Here is a 19,975-nt window from a genome sequence, read left to right as displayed (position 1 = left end):
TCTCTGGCTCTATACCAACTATTGGTTGGCTTACTTTACAGATTTTTGCACCACAATTGTGGCCAAATTTTGGCACAAAATGGTGCGTTATAGGCCCGCCCCTTCCTGTAGCTCTGTATTAATTGGAGACCATATGGAGCCATAAGGTTGTGTGCATGAGCCCTTAGGGTACCAACAATCATATTCAGTTACAAATCAATACACGGAGTCCTAACCATCCTTTCATTTATGGCGGAAAATAGAAAACCAGCTTGAACATTTCAGACATAGATACATAACAGAGTATGGTCCATGTAGTTATTGCTGCTATCCAGTCTTGGGCAGGGTCCCATCGTTGCAATCTGATGTCTTAGGTTATTGCACTGTTAAAGCAGGTTGAGCCCATGTTTCAGTAGCTTCTGCTTGGCTCTGCTATGCAGCATGAAGGCAGTGTCCTGTGGGTCCGGAGCTCCAGAGTTTCTGTAGAGAGGACTTAGTTGCTGGAAGTAAGTTTCATGGACAATACTCTGACAGCCGTAGACAGATGAAGAGGCGTTCCTGTAATGGTCATTCAGCATCAACATTAGTGCAGGAGACAACTTTAGGCCTAATTTTATTTTTTTAATAACAGCAATGCATTCTGGTCATCATATGCTGTCCTCCTCTATACAATTGTCCAAGGCAGTTTTACACTACAACTAGAAAGTCTGTACGACTGGAGGTGAAGACATAAAGGGGTTGTCTCACTGCAGCAAATAGCATTTATTATGAAGAGGAAGTTAATACAAGGCACTTCCTAATGTATTGTGATTGTCCATATTGCTTCCTTTGTTGGCTGGATTCATTTTCCCATCACACTATACACTTCTCGTTTCCATGGTTACCACCACCCTGCAATCCAGCAGCGGTGGCCGTGCTTGCACAATATAGGAATAAACGTCAGCCTATCGGGTGGCCGGGACTGTGGGACTGCACACTAGCTAGATCTTTTTCCTAGTGTGCAAACACGGCCACCATTGATGGCTTGCAGATTGGAAACGAGCAGTGTATAATGTGATGGAAAAATGAATCCAGCCAGCAAAGTAAGTAATATGGACAATCACAATACATTAGTAAGTGCCTTGTATTCACTTCCTCTACATGATAAATGTTATTTGCTGAGGTGACACAAACCCCTTTAACACCTCCCTCAAGGCAAACCCCATACTCTTACCTTACAGTCATCTCCTGTAAAGTTGAGCATATGCTAAAGTCAGAGTGGATTAGGTTGGCAGCTCTTTGGAACTGGTCACTTGTGCTCGACGCTGATGGCAGATTGGCTGTAAGACATAAAGAGCATTCTTTTACTGATGCTACACAGATTAACGGTTATTAGGGATTGCAGTCTCATGAAATGATGGCAAATCCTAGCGATAGACAATCAGTAGGAGATGGAAATAGGCCCAATCTGTCAGCTTGGATCTGCATTTTAAACTAAGCAGAGTGGCAGGCAGGGCTTGAATAGACAATGAAGGCTACTTTCACACTAGCGTTTCTCTTTTCCGGTATTGAGATCAGTCATAGGATCTCAATACCGGAGAAAAACACTTCCGTTTTGTCCCCATTCATTGTCAATGGGGACAAAACGTAACTGAACAGAACGGAACGCTCCAAAATGAATTTCGTTCCGTTCTCATAATTGGAAAGCAAACCATAGCAAGCTGCGGTTTTCTTTCCTTCATGGGATGCGAAACAAAACGGATCCAGCGTGATTCCCCAATCCAAGTCAATGAGGACGGAACAGTTTTCTCTGACACAATAGAAAACGGATCCGTCCCCCATTGACTTTCAATAGAGTTCATGACGGATCTGTCTTGGCAATGTTACAGATAATACAAACGGATCCATTTCGTTTTTATTCCTAGTTTTATCTATGCCCCCGTTACTCCAGAAATATAACTTTTATAATATGCTAAATAGCCTCTAGGAGCGGGGGGGGGGGGGCATTGCTCCTGCTCGTAGAGGCTCCGTTTTCCCACCTCTGTCACCTCCCTCCAAGTCTTGATTGACAGGGCCAGGCAGCATTCGTCCTCCTGCCGGCTCTGAGTGCATGGCAAATCTCGCGCCTGGGGCGTGCCATTCAGTAATTAGCGCAGGCGCAGTAAGGAAGTCGGCAGCCAGTGAGCGTCCTTCCTTCACTATGCCTGCGCCGAATACTTAACGGCACGGCGCAGGCACGAGATTTAACATGCACTCAGGGCCTGCAGGATGATGCGAATGCTGCCTGGCCCTGTCAATCAGGACTTGGAGGGAGGTGACAGAGGTGGGAAAACGGAGCCTCTAAGAGCAGAAACAACGCCCCCCCCCTGCTCCTAGAGGCTAAATAGCATATTATAAAAGTTACATTTATGGAGTAACGGGGGCATGGATAAAACTAGGAATAGGCTAGTTAGGTTCAGCTGACACCCTTTAAGCAGTACATTTGTCTCTGTGATCCGTGGCTGCATTAGGTAGAAAAATATTTTATTTTTTTCTTATAAATATACCGAGATGTTCTGAGCCCCTCCTTTACTTGTAGACTGACAGGGCCAGGTATCTGTGTCCTTCTCTTGTCTGGCCCGTAAACTTACAACTGCGCTGCCTGCTGGAATTTCGCCACATGCTTAGTAAGGCATCTGAGTCCTGCGCAGGAGAGAAGGCCTGTCCTGCGCATGAGCCCTAGTACATCACAGCGCACCTGGAAGTGAAGCTCCGTGGTGTGATGAGCAGAAGCCTAAATTCTGGAGCATACACACGAGATCATAGGGCCACACAAAATCGGGATAGTGTTGACAAGGCTTAGTGAGAAGAGGAACACTCAGTACTCAGCGAGACACTGGTACCTTTTAAAACTGTGATTTTTCAGACACGGATTTCAATGGCAAAGATACAGTTTTACATGTCCTTTATAACACTCTACTTAGTATAATATAGATAGAAGCTGACCGATTCATTTCCGACAGGGAGTATCAAAAATATAACACTAATGGTAAGGTTATCGTTCTAGTTTCTGGACATTTCATTTAGACTTTGACCCCCCCCCCCCCCCCCAACACCCTGTACAAAACATTTCCAGGGCCCTCTGCTTCACTGACAGGTGGACAGGTGGTATACGTACCAGTAAGCGTGTTCTGAATAGAGTCATAGTGGGTAAAGTTGTAGGTGCTCTTTGATAAATTATTATTGTCTACTGGTAAAGTCTCCTTCAGATGAACTTCTAAGCCATTGAGAGAAGCCAGTGTGCTGTCATACTAAAGAATGAGACATAATGGAAATGTTAGCAGATCTTGTGGAAAACTGTTACTTACTATCCCAGCAGGATCTACGCGCATTGTAGGCTACCATGTAGAGAGAGTCAAGTCCTAAGGCCTCATATTTTTGGATCGTGTTCAATCTGCATTTTTTCCGGGTCTCATGTAGACCTATTTATATTTCTATGGGGGTGCAAAAAACACGACACGACCGTGTGCCATCTGCATCCGTGCGGTCATTCTTCAAATTATAGAACAGGTCCTATTCTTGAACCAGCGGGATGCACACGTCTGGTGTCAGTATTTTACAGATCCTCAGTTCTGTGGACTGCATAAATGGCAATGGCTGTGGGCACGGAGCCTAACGCATAACCACCAAGATCCTTGTCCTTTTTGGTCAACCAATATTGCTGCCAAAGAGAACTCAAGGGCAGCCATATGTTTAGGGGTTGCCACCACATATAGAATTGTAAACACCAACAGTGTTGGCAGCAGGAAAAATTCTGAAATACTCTTTATACCCATGTTATCTATACAATGCTCAATCAAAAACGGCTGAGAAACATGCTTCATACTTACCACATCTTGAATGGTCTCCTTAATGTATTTAAAATCACTTTCTCCTATGAGAGACAGCACTAAGCCTTTCACGTTATGGACATACAAGACCATCTGCACCAGTTTTGAGCTGCTGCTTGGCGGGTTAGAGCTCAGTGTCAATGTCCAGTCTGTAAAATTACAAAATTTGGCCGACTGACTGTTTTCAGTGTTTGTGCTCTCGTAGGACTCTGTAATCTCCTTAGAAGTTTCAGCATCTTTCCCATCACCTTGTGTGTCACCCTCTGTAATGTGCAACATCTCCAGTCTGCTCTCTGCACTCTTAACTACATGGTGGTCTCCAGACTTCTCTTCCATGGTTAATAAATCATCTTTCTTGTTCACGGTGACTTGGCTTTCCTCCAGAAAGGAGCTGACAGATTCCTCTCGACTGCTTTTCTCCAACTCATTTGTAGAATAGCAAGAAACAAAACTCCCTGTAGACAAATGTTCGCATTCACTTTGAAGGTCTTGTTTCAACACAAGCAGCTTCGTTTGGTCTTCAGAAGTCATTAGAGATGAGTTCTTCAGACTGTCTACGAACACATCATCTGAGCTGCTGCATTCTTTCACATTTATTTTTTTGTCTTCACCACCTGTATTAAGCGTGTTTGTAGGTTCACATAGAGATGAGCTCTGCATTGGAACGTGTATCAGGGTTCCCAGAAGCTCAGAATCTGAGGCAATACTGTCATTCTTAGCTCCGACATCTTCTGCTGACTCCTGGGAAACATCTTCCATTAGTAATGAAGCAGATTCAACATTAATTTTCTCTTTATCAAAGGATTCCCCTTCTGAGACATGAGACTGGTTAACTTGGGCTTCTTCGCTGAGGCTGTTAGAAATACTTGAACTTCTTCTTGAGGAACTTGGTATTCTAGAGATAGACATGCATTTCAGTATGTAGAGTATATGTATGTACCAAGCTATGATTAGGTTCTACAGGAAACACTGACTTTTGAGCCTCATGCATAAAAACTGTTGCAGAAAATAAATGCCTACTGTGAGAAAGCAATGTTGACTGGTGGGGTTCCTGCTGGGTTCAGTGGCCTCAGAACCACTTTCAACAATGTGGGTGTTTAAGGGGTTTAGGCCATGAAAATTATTTATTTCCTATCCAAAAGAAGGGCAATAAATAATGGATCGTGAAGTGACTGCTGGGATCCCAAGGTGTTCCCCTTCTGAATGGAGCGGTAGCATGCAGTTTGGTCCACAGCTCTATTCACTTCTCGACTGACAGTGTGAAGAAAGAGTTTCTGCCATAGGCCTGTAGATCACATGCAACAGAAACAACTGGTTTGGTTCCCACAGCAACCCACAGTCAGCAACCATGGTTCGATATTAGAAACAGTCCAATGCTAAAGGATGGAGAGAGAGAATGAAACAGAAGACACATGAAAGTATAGTAAGAATTTCTAAAAATGGTAAAGGATGAAATACAACAATGAGCCTCAAATAGTTTCATGCATCTCTTTGTGTTTCACCCATCTACTTTTTCATGATCAACAGTACCTGGTCATCCACTGAACTGGGTACTGGCGAAGTGCAGTGGCTTCTTTTTCCATGACGAACACTGGGATCATGTAGACATCCTGAGGTAATAAGGCATCTGTAACATAGAAGTAGGAACAAATACCTGTTTTAGATTTACTTAGCTTTTAGATGCCTTGATTTGTATGGGAGGGGGTCGACGATTATTCGGGCATCATTTTGGGGTACATATGGATCATTTATGATTTTTTTTAATGACAAAACTGCCTGAAAAAGGCATTTCCATCCTTTTTTACTGCATTCATCATGCAGGATAACTAACATTATAATTGTATATATCAGGTCGTTATGGATGCCAAATAGGTGGAGGGATTTTTGTAGGGAAAGGGTAGATTTAAAAAATTTTTTTTTTAATAAAACTTTATTTAATTCTTATTTTTACCACTATTTAGCCCCACAAGTGGATTCTGACATAGTGCAGTGTATTATACTGTCAGTAGAAAATGTACAGGCAATTTGGCCTAATAGGCATACACAGAAGGCAGACCCGGGGGACTTCATTAGACCCCCTGCTGCCATGTAAAAACATCGGCACTCCACGATTGCATTTGCAATAGTTGACAAAGGGAGCCTCCTTCCTCTGAAACTACTTAAATGCTGCAGTCACTATTGACAGCAGCATCTAAGGGCTTATTATGGTCGTAATCGGTGGTTCCTTCGATTCTTGGAACAGATGTCACCCGCTCCACCTGGCAATAGGACACCCATGCCAGGCTAAACCTGCAGTGCAGTAAAAACAAGTGTATGTGCAGGTTTAAAGCCCGTTACAAAGTGGCAAAAAAAACACATATGGGCATAAACTAACGGGTTAAAGCTTATAAACACCGAATATGAATATTATTAATTAATAAATAAAAAAAAATTTATTGTATTTTTTCTCCAGTTATTTTAGGCTACTTTCACATGAGCGTTCGGGTGTCCGCTCGTGCGCTCCGTTTGAAGGGGCTCACGAGCGGCCCCGAACGCATCCGTCTGGCCCCAATGCATTCTGAGTGGAGGCGGATCCACTGAGAATGCATCCGCCTGCCAGCGTTCAGCCTCCGCTCCGTGAGCGGACACCTGAACGCTGCTTGCAGCGTTCGGGTGTCCGCCTGGCCGTGCGGAGGCGAGCGGATCCGTCCAGACTTACAATGTAAGTCAATGGGGACGGATCCGCTTGAAGATGACACCATATGGCTCAATCTTCAAGCGGATCCGTTCCCCATTGACTTACAATGTAAAGTCTGAACGGATCCGCTCAGGCTACTTTCATAATTAGAAAATTTTCTAAGTTTTAATGCAGACGGATCCGTTCTGAACGGATACAAACGTCTGCCTTATCGGAGCGGATCCGTCTGATGAAACATCAGACGGATCCGCTCCGAACGCTAGTGTGAAAGTAGCCTTATATATGCATCAGAGAACTTGGTTGCGTTACTGATGACCATTACTAATGCTCTTCCTTTAAAAGGTGCTTGGCAAGACACATGTGGAGGATTTTTTTTATTTTTTACAGAAAATTGCAGATGCGGAGACAATGCAACTTTATCTGGATTGCTTTCATCTACCTTTTTTACTGTCAAGGCTCATGTACATGAAAGTATGACAAAGGTTTTTATTTTATTTCTGCTGGATTCTATATAAAATCAGACACTGTAGGATGCTACATCAGATACCAGATTATGGAGGACTGCTATTAGGAAAGATAATTCTACCACAATCCTACCTTGTCCTTGGAAGGTGCTCGAGGGTGACTGAAAAAAAGAAAAAAAAAAAAAAAACATTAAAGGGGCATTTCTGGGGCATGATTTGTGTATATATATATATATATTATTTTTTCATCTGCACAATGTATCATTTTGTGTAAGATGTCCTTGTGGTGCATGCGGTCCGCCCCGGCATCCTCCATTGTACGCATTTTTTGCTGGGGATTGGCGTTATGTGCGGACCGCATGCGGAGGAATTGCTCCCCCGGTTATAGACACGCCACAGTGTCTGGGTTTGGAGCATTTCCACCCGTTTAGGCCACTTTTTTCAGTGAGTTTTTCTCATTAAAGGGGCATTCCAGAATTTTAATACTCATGACTATTAATGAGCGAAGAAAGCTTCGAATGTTAAATCCAAAGTAGCTTCATTCAAAACTTCGGATTAATACTGTACAGAGATCCGTCTCAAAAGTATTAAAATGTACGGTCTCCGATGAGCCAAAGTTAGTTAGTTATTCGCGAAGTTGGGCAAATCAGTATATTGAGCTACAGGCCTGTAATAAATTATAATCTTTATCATTCATTATGGTTTTCCAACTTGTCTGTAAAATATGTTGGCTTCAGTTATTTTGGGATAAGTTGTCCAGAAAAGAGAAAAGTTTGGATTGACAACCCTGGCTGGTAACCACAGGCTGCTCCCATTGAAGTGAATGGTAGCAGAGCTGCAGCTACAAACTCTATCCCCTGCACAATAGATGGAGCTGTATAGTTCCGGTGCTGGAGCTACTCTACAATAGCCAATCAGCGGGGTGCGGGGCGTCAGACCCCCGCTGATCGGATATTGATGGCTTATCCTGAGGATAGACTATGAGTGTTAAAATCCTGGGATACTCCTTTGAAGTCAATGGACATAACGTCACATATTAGCAATGCAGAAACAGTATAATTTGTGTTATGAAGGCTATAACAGGTTAATGGCAATCATACCGTAAACTTTGATTTACTAGACTAAGTACTTCCACTATACACTTGGAATATCTGTGTCATCATTCAAAAACCAGCAACTCCAGTGTTAATGTAAAACTTGGCAGATTTACCAATAAAGAGTTTAGAAAAGTTAGATGACAGCCCGTGAGGGAGCCATGATGGATGTTACCCAGAAACAGGCATATACTGCCGACGCTAGCTCCGCTAAGATGGCACCTGCACTGGGTTCAGTAACTCAGAGGCTGGCAGGAATGCAGCACTAAACCTCATAAAATGTGAGCTATTTCTAGACTCTGCCGAGAAATCAACATATCAATATTAATATAATATTATTGCCCAATTTATCTAGGAAGACAATATTCATGTTAAATGCTAGTCACTGGAGGATGAGAGAGAAAACAGAATAAAGAGGTGATTTGGATTATTAATATTATGACAAAAATGCATATACAGCCGTGTGCTCAACACGTCCTGAGATACGTGGCATAAGATGACCAGCTTTTAAAAAAAGAACATGATTTACAATAATGTGTTTCTAGAGATCTATCCTGTATGCGTCTACGTGCGGCCACCCAGTGGTTGTGCTGCGAATTGCAGCCTGTCAAGGGTGTTGTGCAATATTTTTTTTTTTACATTTTCTTTTCATGAGAAAATGGAAGTCTTTAGCTGGATTTGAGCAAAGGTAATGATGGAAACATCTGTAATGGAATGATTCTGGGAGCCATTTATTCTAATGAAATAGTTCATTAACTAATGGAGTGTAGTGGATTAGTAAAAATAAGGCCCATGTACAGAAAAATAGTCAGACTGCAGCACACAGCGATTTAAAGCTGCATGCAATTTGTGGTCATTATTTGACAACTATTATTTCCTACGAGAAAGTCCTGTGCAACCTTGTAAGGCTACTTTCACACTTGCGGCAGAGTGATCCTGCCGGATCAGGCAATCTGCATGCAAGTGGGCAGCATTTGTAGACTGATCCGGATGCGAATACGTCTCACAAATGCATTGCAAGAACAGATCCGTCTCTCCGTTTGTCATACGGACAAACGGATCCGTTTCTATTTTTTTTCCACATTTTTACCGAAGGACAGATCCGGCATTGCGGTATTTTTAATGCCGGAACCGGCACTAATACATTTCAATGTAAATTAATGCCGGATCCGGCAACTGATCCGGAATTTTGGACGGAGATAATACTGCAGCATGCTGCGGTATTTCCTCCGTCCAAAACGCTGTTCAGTAACTGAACTGATGACATCCTGAACGGATTTCTCTCCATTCAGAATCCATTAGGATAAAACTGATCAGTTCTTTCCCGGTATTGAGCCCCTAGGACGGAACTCAGCGCCAGAAAAGAAAAACGTGTGAAAGTACCCTAACTATGCAATTTATTTTCCTGTGGAAAAACCCACAGAGCTGCTTCTCATTGAAGTGAATGGTAGGCTGTTTTGAGGCATTTTTTGGACCAAATTTTGAGGTGGGAAAAAATAAATAAAAAAACTTCAGTGTGAATATCAGAATTCCTTGGGAAAACCCTGATTGAGAGCATTAACAGTAGTGTTGAGCGAACTTCTGTTTTAAGTTCGGCGTCTAAAGTTCGGCTTCCGGTTAGCGGAGAATCCCGATATGGATTCCGAATTCCGTTGTGGTCCGTGGTAGCGGAATCAATAATGGCCGATTATTGATTCCGCTACCACGGACCACAACGGAATTCGGAATCCATATCGGGATTCTCCGCTAACCGGAAGCCGAACTTTAGACGCCGAACTTAAAACAGAAGTTCGCTCAACACTAATTAACAGTCATCTGTACATTCTATGTTCAGATCTACTGCCCTGAAAACATACAAAAAAATGGCAACCATACATGTACGTGGGCGTCTGTTTCTAAGTTCAGATCTACTGCCCTGAAAACATCCAAAAAAACGGCAAGCAGCGCATGCGACCGCTCTACTGCCCTTTCATCTCCAATATGACTGATACCCAGATACTTATGAGGATGCCAGTCTGAGCTCTGCAGGTACACACAGCAAAGGAGAAAGTAAGAATATTCCGCAGAGGAGGGTTTTTCGTTCGGATAGGGAATATTCTATATAGGTCAGCTAATCTGTTCATTACAATACACAGCAATAAACCTCACATGGATAGACAGCCTTGATTCACCATCATTTTAATTTGCATGGGTTTTTGTAAAGGTCCCTCCTGCGATGTACAGTCACTGCCGCCCGTTTGAAGTGCTCGACCATAGGCTGGAACTTCAATCACCACCATCAAGGTCTGCTGTACAAATAGCCCTGATAGGATTAATCAGGAGGAGCGTAGATCAAAACACATTCCCGCCAATCACTGGTGTGCGGACAGAACAATGCCGCTCACAAGGTGGCCCACAAACCTCTCTCATCCTCTTGCAATAATCTGCTCATCACATGTGTGGAAATGACCACGGGTCATGCAAATCCAGGCGCAGTAATCCCATTAGCTGCTTGGCCAGCTTCAAAGGCTTAGGCAATCTAGCAGGATAAATGTTTAGATTAAGCCATTAACACATAACTCCTTCCAAAAGAGCAAATCTAAGATGGTGCTTGGAATTCATTAGGAACCAATTTGTTGCAAATGCCTTTATACGTTGTAGGAACATTACATTCTTATCAAAGTATACACTGGATGGGTATAGCGGTGACATAGTGTTATCACGGGCAGGTCAGAATTCATTTTCCAAGCAGAGCTCTGTCATACTGTATTGGGTGGTGGTCCTCATGGATTACAAGGACTAAGGGGTCCTGGCACTCTTCCAATCTCTGTACCCCTTCAAGTTTTAGCTCAGAGATTCTGCATCTCCAAGTTAATGCTGGCGCCCCTGCTCGTGCTAGAGGTTTACTATAGGGACAGGCCCACAAACCACCTTAGGGGGCATTTACACAAACACAAAAGCACACGGAAGACATTTGTGTGCTGTCCGCATCTGTATGTCCATCCCGCAAAAGATAGAACATGTCCTATTCTTGAGCATGGACTTATTGAAGTCAAAGTGTCCGCAAAAAAAAATGGATGCAAAATGGACATCACACGAACGTCATCCGTATTTTGGGGACTGAAAAATTGGTCGTGCGAATGCCTCCTTACTCTGCAAAGTACCGGCATACACAAATGGAAGCCGTAGTAGATGGCAATCATTAACCCATCATTTTGGCATGTGGGCAGAATACCACCTGACTCTCTCTCTCTCTGCAAGCTGTAGTTCTCTGCAATTCTGTACGGCGCTGCAATTGTAATCCAGTTCCAAAAAAGACACATCTTTGTAGTTTTGTTTTCCTCCCCAAGATGCTCAATATTAGTGCTTCCTCCCAATCCATTTGTAAGGCTACTTTCACATTGGCGTTTTGGTTTCAGTTTGCGAGATCCGTTCAGGGATCTCACAAGCGGTCCAAAACAGATCAGTTTTGCCCTAATGCATTCTGAAAGGAAAAGGAGCCGCTCAGAATACATTAGTTTGTCTCCATTCTGCTTTGGAGGCGGACACCAAAAGGCTGCTTGCAGCGTTTTGGTGTCCATCTGACGAAACTGAGCCAAACGCATCCGTCTTGACACACAATGTAAGTCAATGGGGACGGATCCGTTTTCACTGACACAATCTGGCACAATAGAAAACGGATCCGTCCTCCATTGACTTTCAATGGTGTTCAAGACGTATCCGTCTTGGCTATGTTACAGATAATACAAATGGATCAGTTCTGAACGGATGCAGACGGTTGTATTATCTGAACGGATCCGTCTGTGCAGATCCATGACGGATCCACACCAAACGCGAGTGTGAAAGTAGCCTAATAAGCGGAACATCCATCCTATCCCCCTCAGAAATAAAGTGCAAATTTGGTATGTAACTTATGGTTCCCACACTATAGCCCCCAAAAGAGGGAGCTGCAGTGTATTCAGCCGTGCGAGGACTCGGCATCACTATTTACATGGACAAGCAAAGAATAATACGTTTCTGTTCAGCCACTATAGCGAATGATAATCCAGAAGACCCGCCAGAGATGAGGAACACAGATACGGGACGGCGGACCCAGTAGGGAGGAAGGAGGGGGACCGAAAGCACTGTAGTACATTCTCAAATCTAATATCTCTGCATATAACCGCTATAAATTACAAAACAATTGAGCGTGGTGATATACGGTGGGTGCTATAAAATAGATCCCTTAATAAAAAAAAAAGGGCAATTTTTTATCTCCCTGCATTGTATGCATGTCGGAGTTGGCAGAAGACAGACCCTTTAAGAATATTCCAGGAGGCAGCGGTTATGGATGCAGCACTGCATACTAATTGGAATCATATTTTATTAAATAATGAATATAATTTGTTTGCAGTGCCTTTCCACAATTCCTTGCACCGCAGTGTTTCGCAGTCTAGCCTTTTTCATCCGAACTTACCCATGGCAGAGGACTAACCTACAGCCCTGCTCACGAGTTCTCAGAAGAAGCGGCAGAGGGAGAACAGGAGCAGAGAGGCAACAGTAGAAGACTTCACAAAAGAGGTTATTTCCGATGTTTTACAGTACATTACACTGTGTCCATGAAATAAACCCCTACAGGACTGTGTTCATATATAGTTTATGCTATGCATTAAACAGGAGAGGACACAGGCTAGATTCAAGTTCTCTCCCAAAGAAGACTGATCCAGCTCAAGGGGCTAAGAGATGATCCAAACATTATTACAGTAGCATTAAAAGGAATCTGTCACCTATCTGAGGGCAGCGTAAAATGGTGACAGAGATTCTGATGAAAAGGCTTAGGCCTCATTCACATGACAGTTGTGAGACGTCGGATCCCCATTGACTGCAATGAGGGTCTGGTGGAGATCCGGACGATATCCAACATAAGTGCCAGGTTTCAGCCTGACAAAAACCATTGCATGCAACATTTTTTTTTGTCCAGCCAACAGCAAAAATGGGATTTTTTGTACTCACCGTAAAATCCTTTTCTCGTAGTAGGCATTGGGGGACACAGCACCATGGGTATATGTCCAACTACCACTAGGAGGCGACACTAGACATAAAAAGTGTTGGCTCCTCCCCGTTGGGCTATACCCTCTCCACAGACACTAGGCAGCTCAGTTTGTACCAAAAGCAGTAGGAGAGAGAAGAAAGGCAAGGAACCAACAACTCCCGTACCGGGAAAGATCAAGAGACCATCCCGGAGAAGCGGAAGTAAAACAACATAGGGTGGGATCTGTGTCCCCCAATGCCTACTACGAGAAAAGGATTTTACGGTGAGTACAAAAAATTTAAAATTTTCTCGTGCATGGCATTGGGGGACACAGCACCATGGGACGTCCCAAAGCAGTCCCCGAGGGTGGGAAGAACAACCATGCCACCTGTTGGGCATACAGGTGCGGGAGAACCATATGACCCAGGAGAAAAGCACGGAATAGGCAGGAAGCCTCATAACAAGGGAGAAACCCCAAGGAGGCCACAGTGACGACTGCCAGCACCCCAGGACAAATGCCTGGGAGAAGGTCCCAAATGCACGAAGAAGGCAAAGGGGAACACCCAGCTCATCCAAAGGCTGAAGAGAAAGTAGGACAGCATCGCGTATCGGATCTACCTAACATCCCAATTGTCTCAGGCGAAAGCACAAACACCCTGAGGTCAACCCCTGAAGGGCCAGGGGAGCAAGGGAACATGGAATCACTGAAGGCCAACGAGTGAGGTAAGCCATAGCAAGGCTCACATGTGAGTGGAGCGGGTCTCCCCTCACCGCAAAGCAGGTGAAAAAATTAAGCGCCCTATTGAAAGGAAAAAATCCCAAAGGGAAACCGCCAACCCCTGGAAGGGGAGGGGGTAGAAAGTAAAAACCAGGAAAAGAGAAAAAATAAGACCTGCATCCCCAAACCAGGAGACGAGGAACGAGCCTCTGAAAACAAAATATCGCTGAGAAGCGCAAGACCGGAGAAACTCCGGCAAAACGAATTATCAGGGAAGAAGGGAACCAGATGCAAGCCCAGGAGATCTCAGCAGGGGCACACTGGAGTGAGGGAAGCCATAGCAAGGCCCCATAGAGCAGCAGGGCTGACCTATCTGACCCCGGATGCCACAGTTCCCAAGAGGTGCTGCAGCAGCAATATAGCAGGTGGCAGGGCTGCAGGAGAATGCAGCAATCGAGAGGGGAGAGAGGGAAAGGAGCCTGCGGAGCAATTCAGCCAGAGGCTGCCTACCGGACCCCAGGAGCTGTGCAGCGCACCCAGAGCAGAAGATGGCAACCGGAGATAGCAGGAGCCGACAGCCGGAGGAAGAACCGCCCCTCAGAGAGAGAGCAGGGAACCTAGGGCAGGCAGAAGAGGCCCCTCCCAGGCTCCCCCCACGGAGGGGAAGAGACGGAGTAAGCCCGTGAAGGGAGAAAGTGGGCGGGGAGTTGCGGCCTAGTAGGCCCGAAAAGCCGGGGACTAAATTAGTGGAGCGCGGCCGGGAGCGAACGGCCGCGATCGCGATAGTGCCCCAGAACTGCCGCGAACGGGGGCCTCTTCTGCAGGGGAGAGAACTGAACGAACGGGGGCCAGGTGGGGGAGAGAACTGAAGAAGAGACCCCCAGGGAGAGAAAAAAAACAGAAGGCCAGGGGGCTTCTGGGGCCAGAATACAGCTGAGAGAAAAACCCACAACCTAATGTAACAGAGGCAAGGCACTTATCAGAGTCAAGGCATTTACCCACACAGCAATGAGAGCTGTATTAGGAAAAGTTTCTCCTGGGATTTGAACTCTCAACCTTTCACATCAGAGGCAAGGCATTTTACTGTATTATCCGGGAAGGGAGTATGAGGGGGGAATGCGCCCAGGCCCGGGAAGGAGGGTGGGATCCCTAATCTAACATACTCACCCTCAGACGTCTTCAGGCGCAGCAGTAACCACCCCCTCGGCGGACTCAACACGGGAACCGTGGGACTGCCGGAATTCCACTGCGGAAGCAGATTTGGGGACTGGATGGCTGCCAGGTACCTGAGTACGCGCCCGCAGGGGGGCAACTAAAGTGGAACACGATGGAGCCACCCCTGCCGCAGGCCGGAACCTGCAGAGAAGAGAAAGAAAAAATGATTGAAGAAAAAAATAAAATAAAAAAGTAGCAGGAAGGTCTGCACAAAAAGCAGGTCAGGTCTGCCTCCTACGGACACTAGAACAAGACTGAGCTGCCTAGTGTCTGTGGAGAGGGTATAGCCCAAAGAGGAAGAGCCAACACTTTTTATGTCTAGTGTCGCCTCCTAGTAGTAGTTGGACATATACCCATGGTGCTGTGTCCCCCAATGCCATGCACGAGAAAAAGAGATGTGAACACAGCCTTACTAGAATTGATGCTAAAATCTGTGCTGGAGTCTGCTTAACACACTGCACATGCTAGGTGGTCCTCATACTCAGAAGCTCTCTTCTCTTGGCAGCCCTCTGTTCCTATACACAGTACACGGGAAGAGTTGTCCCTCATCCGAAGGAGGGGCAGAGACAGCCGGGAGCTCATGAATATCAGGACTCCTGGGCGAGTGCACTGCGGACTCCACCACTTAGCTCATGCTGGAGCTGCTCAGTGAAAATTCATGCCATTAACCCAGCTTGACAGATTCCGTTTAAGAACCACAACACATTTCCGGACAGCTCATCAATACCTGATCAGAGGGAGTCCGATTCCCAGCACTCCCCTTGATCAGCTGTTTGAATGGCCTCTTCATATTCTACCACGCACAGCACCATACATTGTACCGTGGCCGTGCTTGGTATTTCAGCTCAGTTCCCACTTGAATGGAAATAAGTTACATAAAGGCCATGTGACCGATGGTCGGGACATCACAGGCCTCTCACTGGAGGCAAGCACCAACCAGGAAAAACACTATAGATGGTACATGGCTTTCTGAGCAACTGATGTGTGCCTGGTGTAGTTTAGCCCTGACGTCACATATTCTCCAACAGGTGTGACCGCTACACTGCATTTGCACACTGGTGCACCATGATAATCATTTACAAAACTGAATTTTGGGTTTATTCCGTTTCTTAGGCCGCATGCATCCATTTTGCAGTACGCAAATGGCAGATCCGCAAAATACGTCTGCATTTTTTTATGCAGACTCATTGACTTCAAGGGGACTGTGGTGCGCATTTTTGTCCAAATCTTTTTGTGGAACACACATATATTTGTGGACCGTAAAATACATAAGGTTAGGGGAAGGTTGAAATCAAATATTTTCCCCATGCTTCTGATGAGATGCCCTTGGCATACACATGTACAATAGACTGAAAATACTGCTGCATGAGCGTTCCTTTAGGAATGCCTTATTAAAAGGGATCCCCCGGGACTGTATTGATGTCCTATCCATAGCAATAGAGCGGAGATGACGGGGAAAAACACAGATCTGCTTCTTTGTAATGATCTTTTATACCTGTAACCATGACAAGGGGGTATCCTCTACACCTGGACGCATTTCTTGAAAGTAATGATATCACAAGTTGGGGGACATTTATCAAGATCAGTGCTTGCTTTCTGCTGTGGTCTTGACATTCCCTGCTGGAGGAGGTGCTCGATTTATGGTGAGGCGCAGGCCTCGTCATAAATTAGGCGCACCCTCCGGCAGTCCGTGTGTCTAAACAGAAATCTGCGCCAGCTCAGATAAGTGAATAAGTGGCGAGGGCGGAGTAAAAAAAGGAGGCACTTGTGACTTTTTGAGGGGGAAAAAAAAAAAAGTCGCATTTAAAAAGTCACAAACATACAGGGGCACATTTATTAAGAACAGTGTTTTAGCCGTCAGTCTTAATAAGCCCTATAGCTGGTGGCAGATCGCCGAAGTTATGTAGAGGCGCAGGCTGATTCTAAATGAAAGACCGCTTCCTAGCAGAGACCGCTGGCCCGTTCCCTTCTCCGTCCCCCTTTTTTAGGCCTGGTGTGAGCGGGGAAGAAATTGCAGATTCTGCCGCTCCGTGGTGTGTGACAGAATCTGTGCCAGATATACGCTAAAAAAGTGGCGTATATGTGGACATAATGACCCCCACAGTTTGTGACTTTTTAAAGCCACTTTTCTGGCACATGTGAGACAATATATTTTAGGAGGTGGGACGTTGATCCAGGGATCTATTAAGATTGATATATGTGGAGTCGGGAATTACTTTTTTACTGTGACATGTGACAACTGGCATCTGCCTCAGTTTTTTTTTTATTCCTCTGGATCAACACTGTTTATAGGTTGGGCTTAATGGCCCGTCCTTAGCAACGTCATCAATTATTTAACTGCATTTCTAGAATATTAATTTTATTTTAATAAATTATATGGCACTAACATATTTTGCAGCGCTTTGCTGTCTCCAGTGGAGCTCACAATCTAAACCTTTTAAATTACTAACTGGTGGTCACTGAGGACCTATTTACGTTTTTGGATCATGTACTGTTTCTTAAAGAGGACCTTTCACTTGTAAAAACTATGTGAACTAAGTATGCTGCCATGTAGAGCGGCGCCCGGGGATCTCACTGCACTTACTATTATCCCCGGGCGCCGCTCCGTTCTCCCGTTATGCCCTCCGGTACCTTTGCTCCTTAAATTATAGTAGGCGGGTCTTCCCTTGTCCTGTGGGCGTCTCCTTCTCCTAGGCTGTAGTGCTGGCCAATCGCAGCGCACAGCTCACAGCCTGGGAGAAAAAAACCTCCCAGGCTGTGAGCTGTGCGCTGCGATTGGCCAGCGCTACAGCCTAGGAGAAGGAGACGCCCACAGGACAAGGGAAGACCCGCCTACTATAACTTACAGAGCAAAGGTACCGGAGCCTATAACGGGAGAACGGAGCGGCGCCCGGGGATAATAGTAAGTGCAGTGAGATCCCCGAGCGCCGCTCTACATGGCAGCATACTTAGTTCACATCGTTTTTACAAGTGAAAGGTCCTCTTTAAATTAAAATTTTACTTTTATTTTGTTATTTAATATAAATTGTCCTATATTTTCACTTATATCAACTATTAAACTAAAGACTTTAAAACTATCAGTGATGCGGAGCTGCTCACTCCTAGTGTTTATTATATTATATATATATATATATATATATATATATATATATATTATTCTCCTGTATATTGCATGTACCACAGTTATAGCTGGTTTGTTGTTATATAGGATTTGCTACTTCCATCTCTTATATTATTTATATTTTTTATTTGTTATATAAAAGGAAAGAAGGAAGAGTTGGGAGGGAGGGGGGGAAATGGGGGAAGATGGAAATAGTTTTAAAGTCTTTAGTTTAATAGTTGATATAAGTGAAAATATAGGACAATTTATATTAAATAACAAAATAAAAGTAAAGTTTTAATTTAAGAAACAGTACATGATCCAAAAACGTAAATCGGTCCTCAGTGACCACCAGTTAGTAATTTAAAATACTAAAACGTTGACATGCACTGTGAGGTCAAAGGTTTAAAATAATTGAACACAATCTAAACCCACACAAACTCCACGCAGATGCTGTCTTTGGTCAGAATAGAATCAAGGACCCCAGCGCAGCAAGGAGCCAGCTCTCTCTACTGAGCAGGCATGGGATTCAGCCAGTTCCTTCCACTTCTCCAGATCCAGTTTTTAAAATTGCAACCAGATCTGAGAACAGGGTTAGGCTACTTTCACATCTGCGTTTTCCCTTTCCTCTATTGAGATCCGTCATAGGATCTCAATACCGGGGGGAAAAACGCTTCAGTTTTGTCCCCATTCGGTACAAAACTGAACTGAAGGGAATGGAGGGCACCAGAATGCATTCCGTTCGGTTGCGTCCCCATCGCAGACAGAATAACGCTGCAAGCACCGTTTTTCTGTCCGCTATGTGGTGCAGAGCAAGACGGATCCATCATGACTCACAATGAAGTCAATGGGGACGGATCAGTTTTCTCTGACAATAGAAAACGGATCCGTTCCCCATTGACTTTCAATGGTGTTCATGACGGATCCGTCTTGGCTATGTTAAAGAGAATACAACCGGATCCGTTCTGAACGGATGCAGACGGTTGTATTATCAGAACAGAAGCATTTATGCTGATCCATGACAGAACCAGGAAAAACACTGGTGTGAAAGTAGCCTTACCGGCTGAGTTCCGATCCGGAGTTATGGCGGAGGCAGGACAGATAGAGATGTTCACTTCTATTGCTTCATGCGCCACTGTTTAGTTTAGCTCCTTATTTGGGTGGTATGTGTGTGTAGTGTATATATGGTGTATTTATGTATGTGTACCATGTATATGGTGTATTTATGTGTGTGTGCGTGGCATATATATGGTGTATGTATATGTAAACATGTGTCGTGACGCCGTGTGTCCGCTGTTGAGTAGGGAACCTGTTAAAAATTTGAATCCCACCCCTGCCACTGAGTCAGTCTGCTGCCCATATAATGACAGGGAAAGCGATTGGGGGTTGTAAGATTTTCCCATGATTTCTCATATGTATACTAAGCTCCAGGAAGTATCTATCCGTATAAAGTGAACATAGCACACAAATGTTTTTACTAGCATCCTCGGTGTAGGTCAGGAGAGCTGAAGGGAGTCCTTCTGGGCACATATGGGAAGAGCGACAGTAACTGAATATTGCTATACAAGCAGACCCTTTATACCTATTCGTTTCTTTTGGGGACATACTCACTTTTTGCACAAGGCTCTGAAAGAGAACCCTGGAAGTCAGCGCAGGAGGCAGCTGGGTACTCACTATTCTAAAATGCAGGAGACAAACATTTTATAATATGGCATATCACAATCATTTTCAGTTTATCGAGATGGGCTAAAGCTTTGCGGTCATGAAGAGGGATGCAATGATTCAGTCATTAGTTCCGACCTTGCATAGGCCACTGCCTATCATACATCCAGAAACTAAGACGATCCTCAAATAAGGATTATTTCCTATACAGGGCGACTCAGAAAGAAT

The 19,975-nt window shown here is 44.6% G+C and overlaps 1 protein-coding gene across 2 annotated transcripts in view; it reads right to left on the bottom strand.

The window, feature by feature from the left end:
* HPS4 (HPS4 biogenesis of lysosomal organelles complex 3 subunit 2) overlaps positions 1-19,975 on the bottom strand; it is a 37,587-nt gene continuing 17,612 nt past the window's right edge. For both annotated transcript variants that reach the window (XM_040416554.1, XM_040416556.1), the window contains exons 8-14: positions 19,697-19,763; positions 7,102-7,129; positions 5,358-5,454; positions 3,828-4,722; positions 3,116-3,248; positions 1,193-1,298; positions 1-537 (exon numbers count right to left, since the gene is read on the bottom strand). In XM_040416554.1, the coding sequence (XP_040272488.1) occupies positions 366-537; positions 1,193-1,298; positions 3,116-3,248; positions 3,828-4,722; positions 5,358-5,454; positions 7,102-7,129; positions 19,697-19,763 (1,498 nt within the window). In that variant the 3' untranslated portion in view covers positions 1-365. The remainder of the gene's footprint in view (positions 538-1,192; positions 1,299-3,115; positions 3,249-3,827; positions 4,723-5,357; positions 5,455-7,101; positions 7,130-19,696; positions 19,764-19,975) is intronic.

Source organism: Bufo bufo, chromosome 2, assembly GCF_905171765.1.
Source record: "Bufo bufo chromosome 2, aBufBuf1.1, whole genome shotgun sequence".
NCBI classification, from domain to species: domain Eukaryota; kingdom Metazoa; phylum Chordata; class Amphibia; order Anura; family Bufonidae; genus Bufo; species Bufo bufo.
The sequence above is the reverse complement of the archived record's forward strand: the minus strand, read 5'-3'. Positions and strand labels throughout refer to the sequence as shown.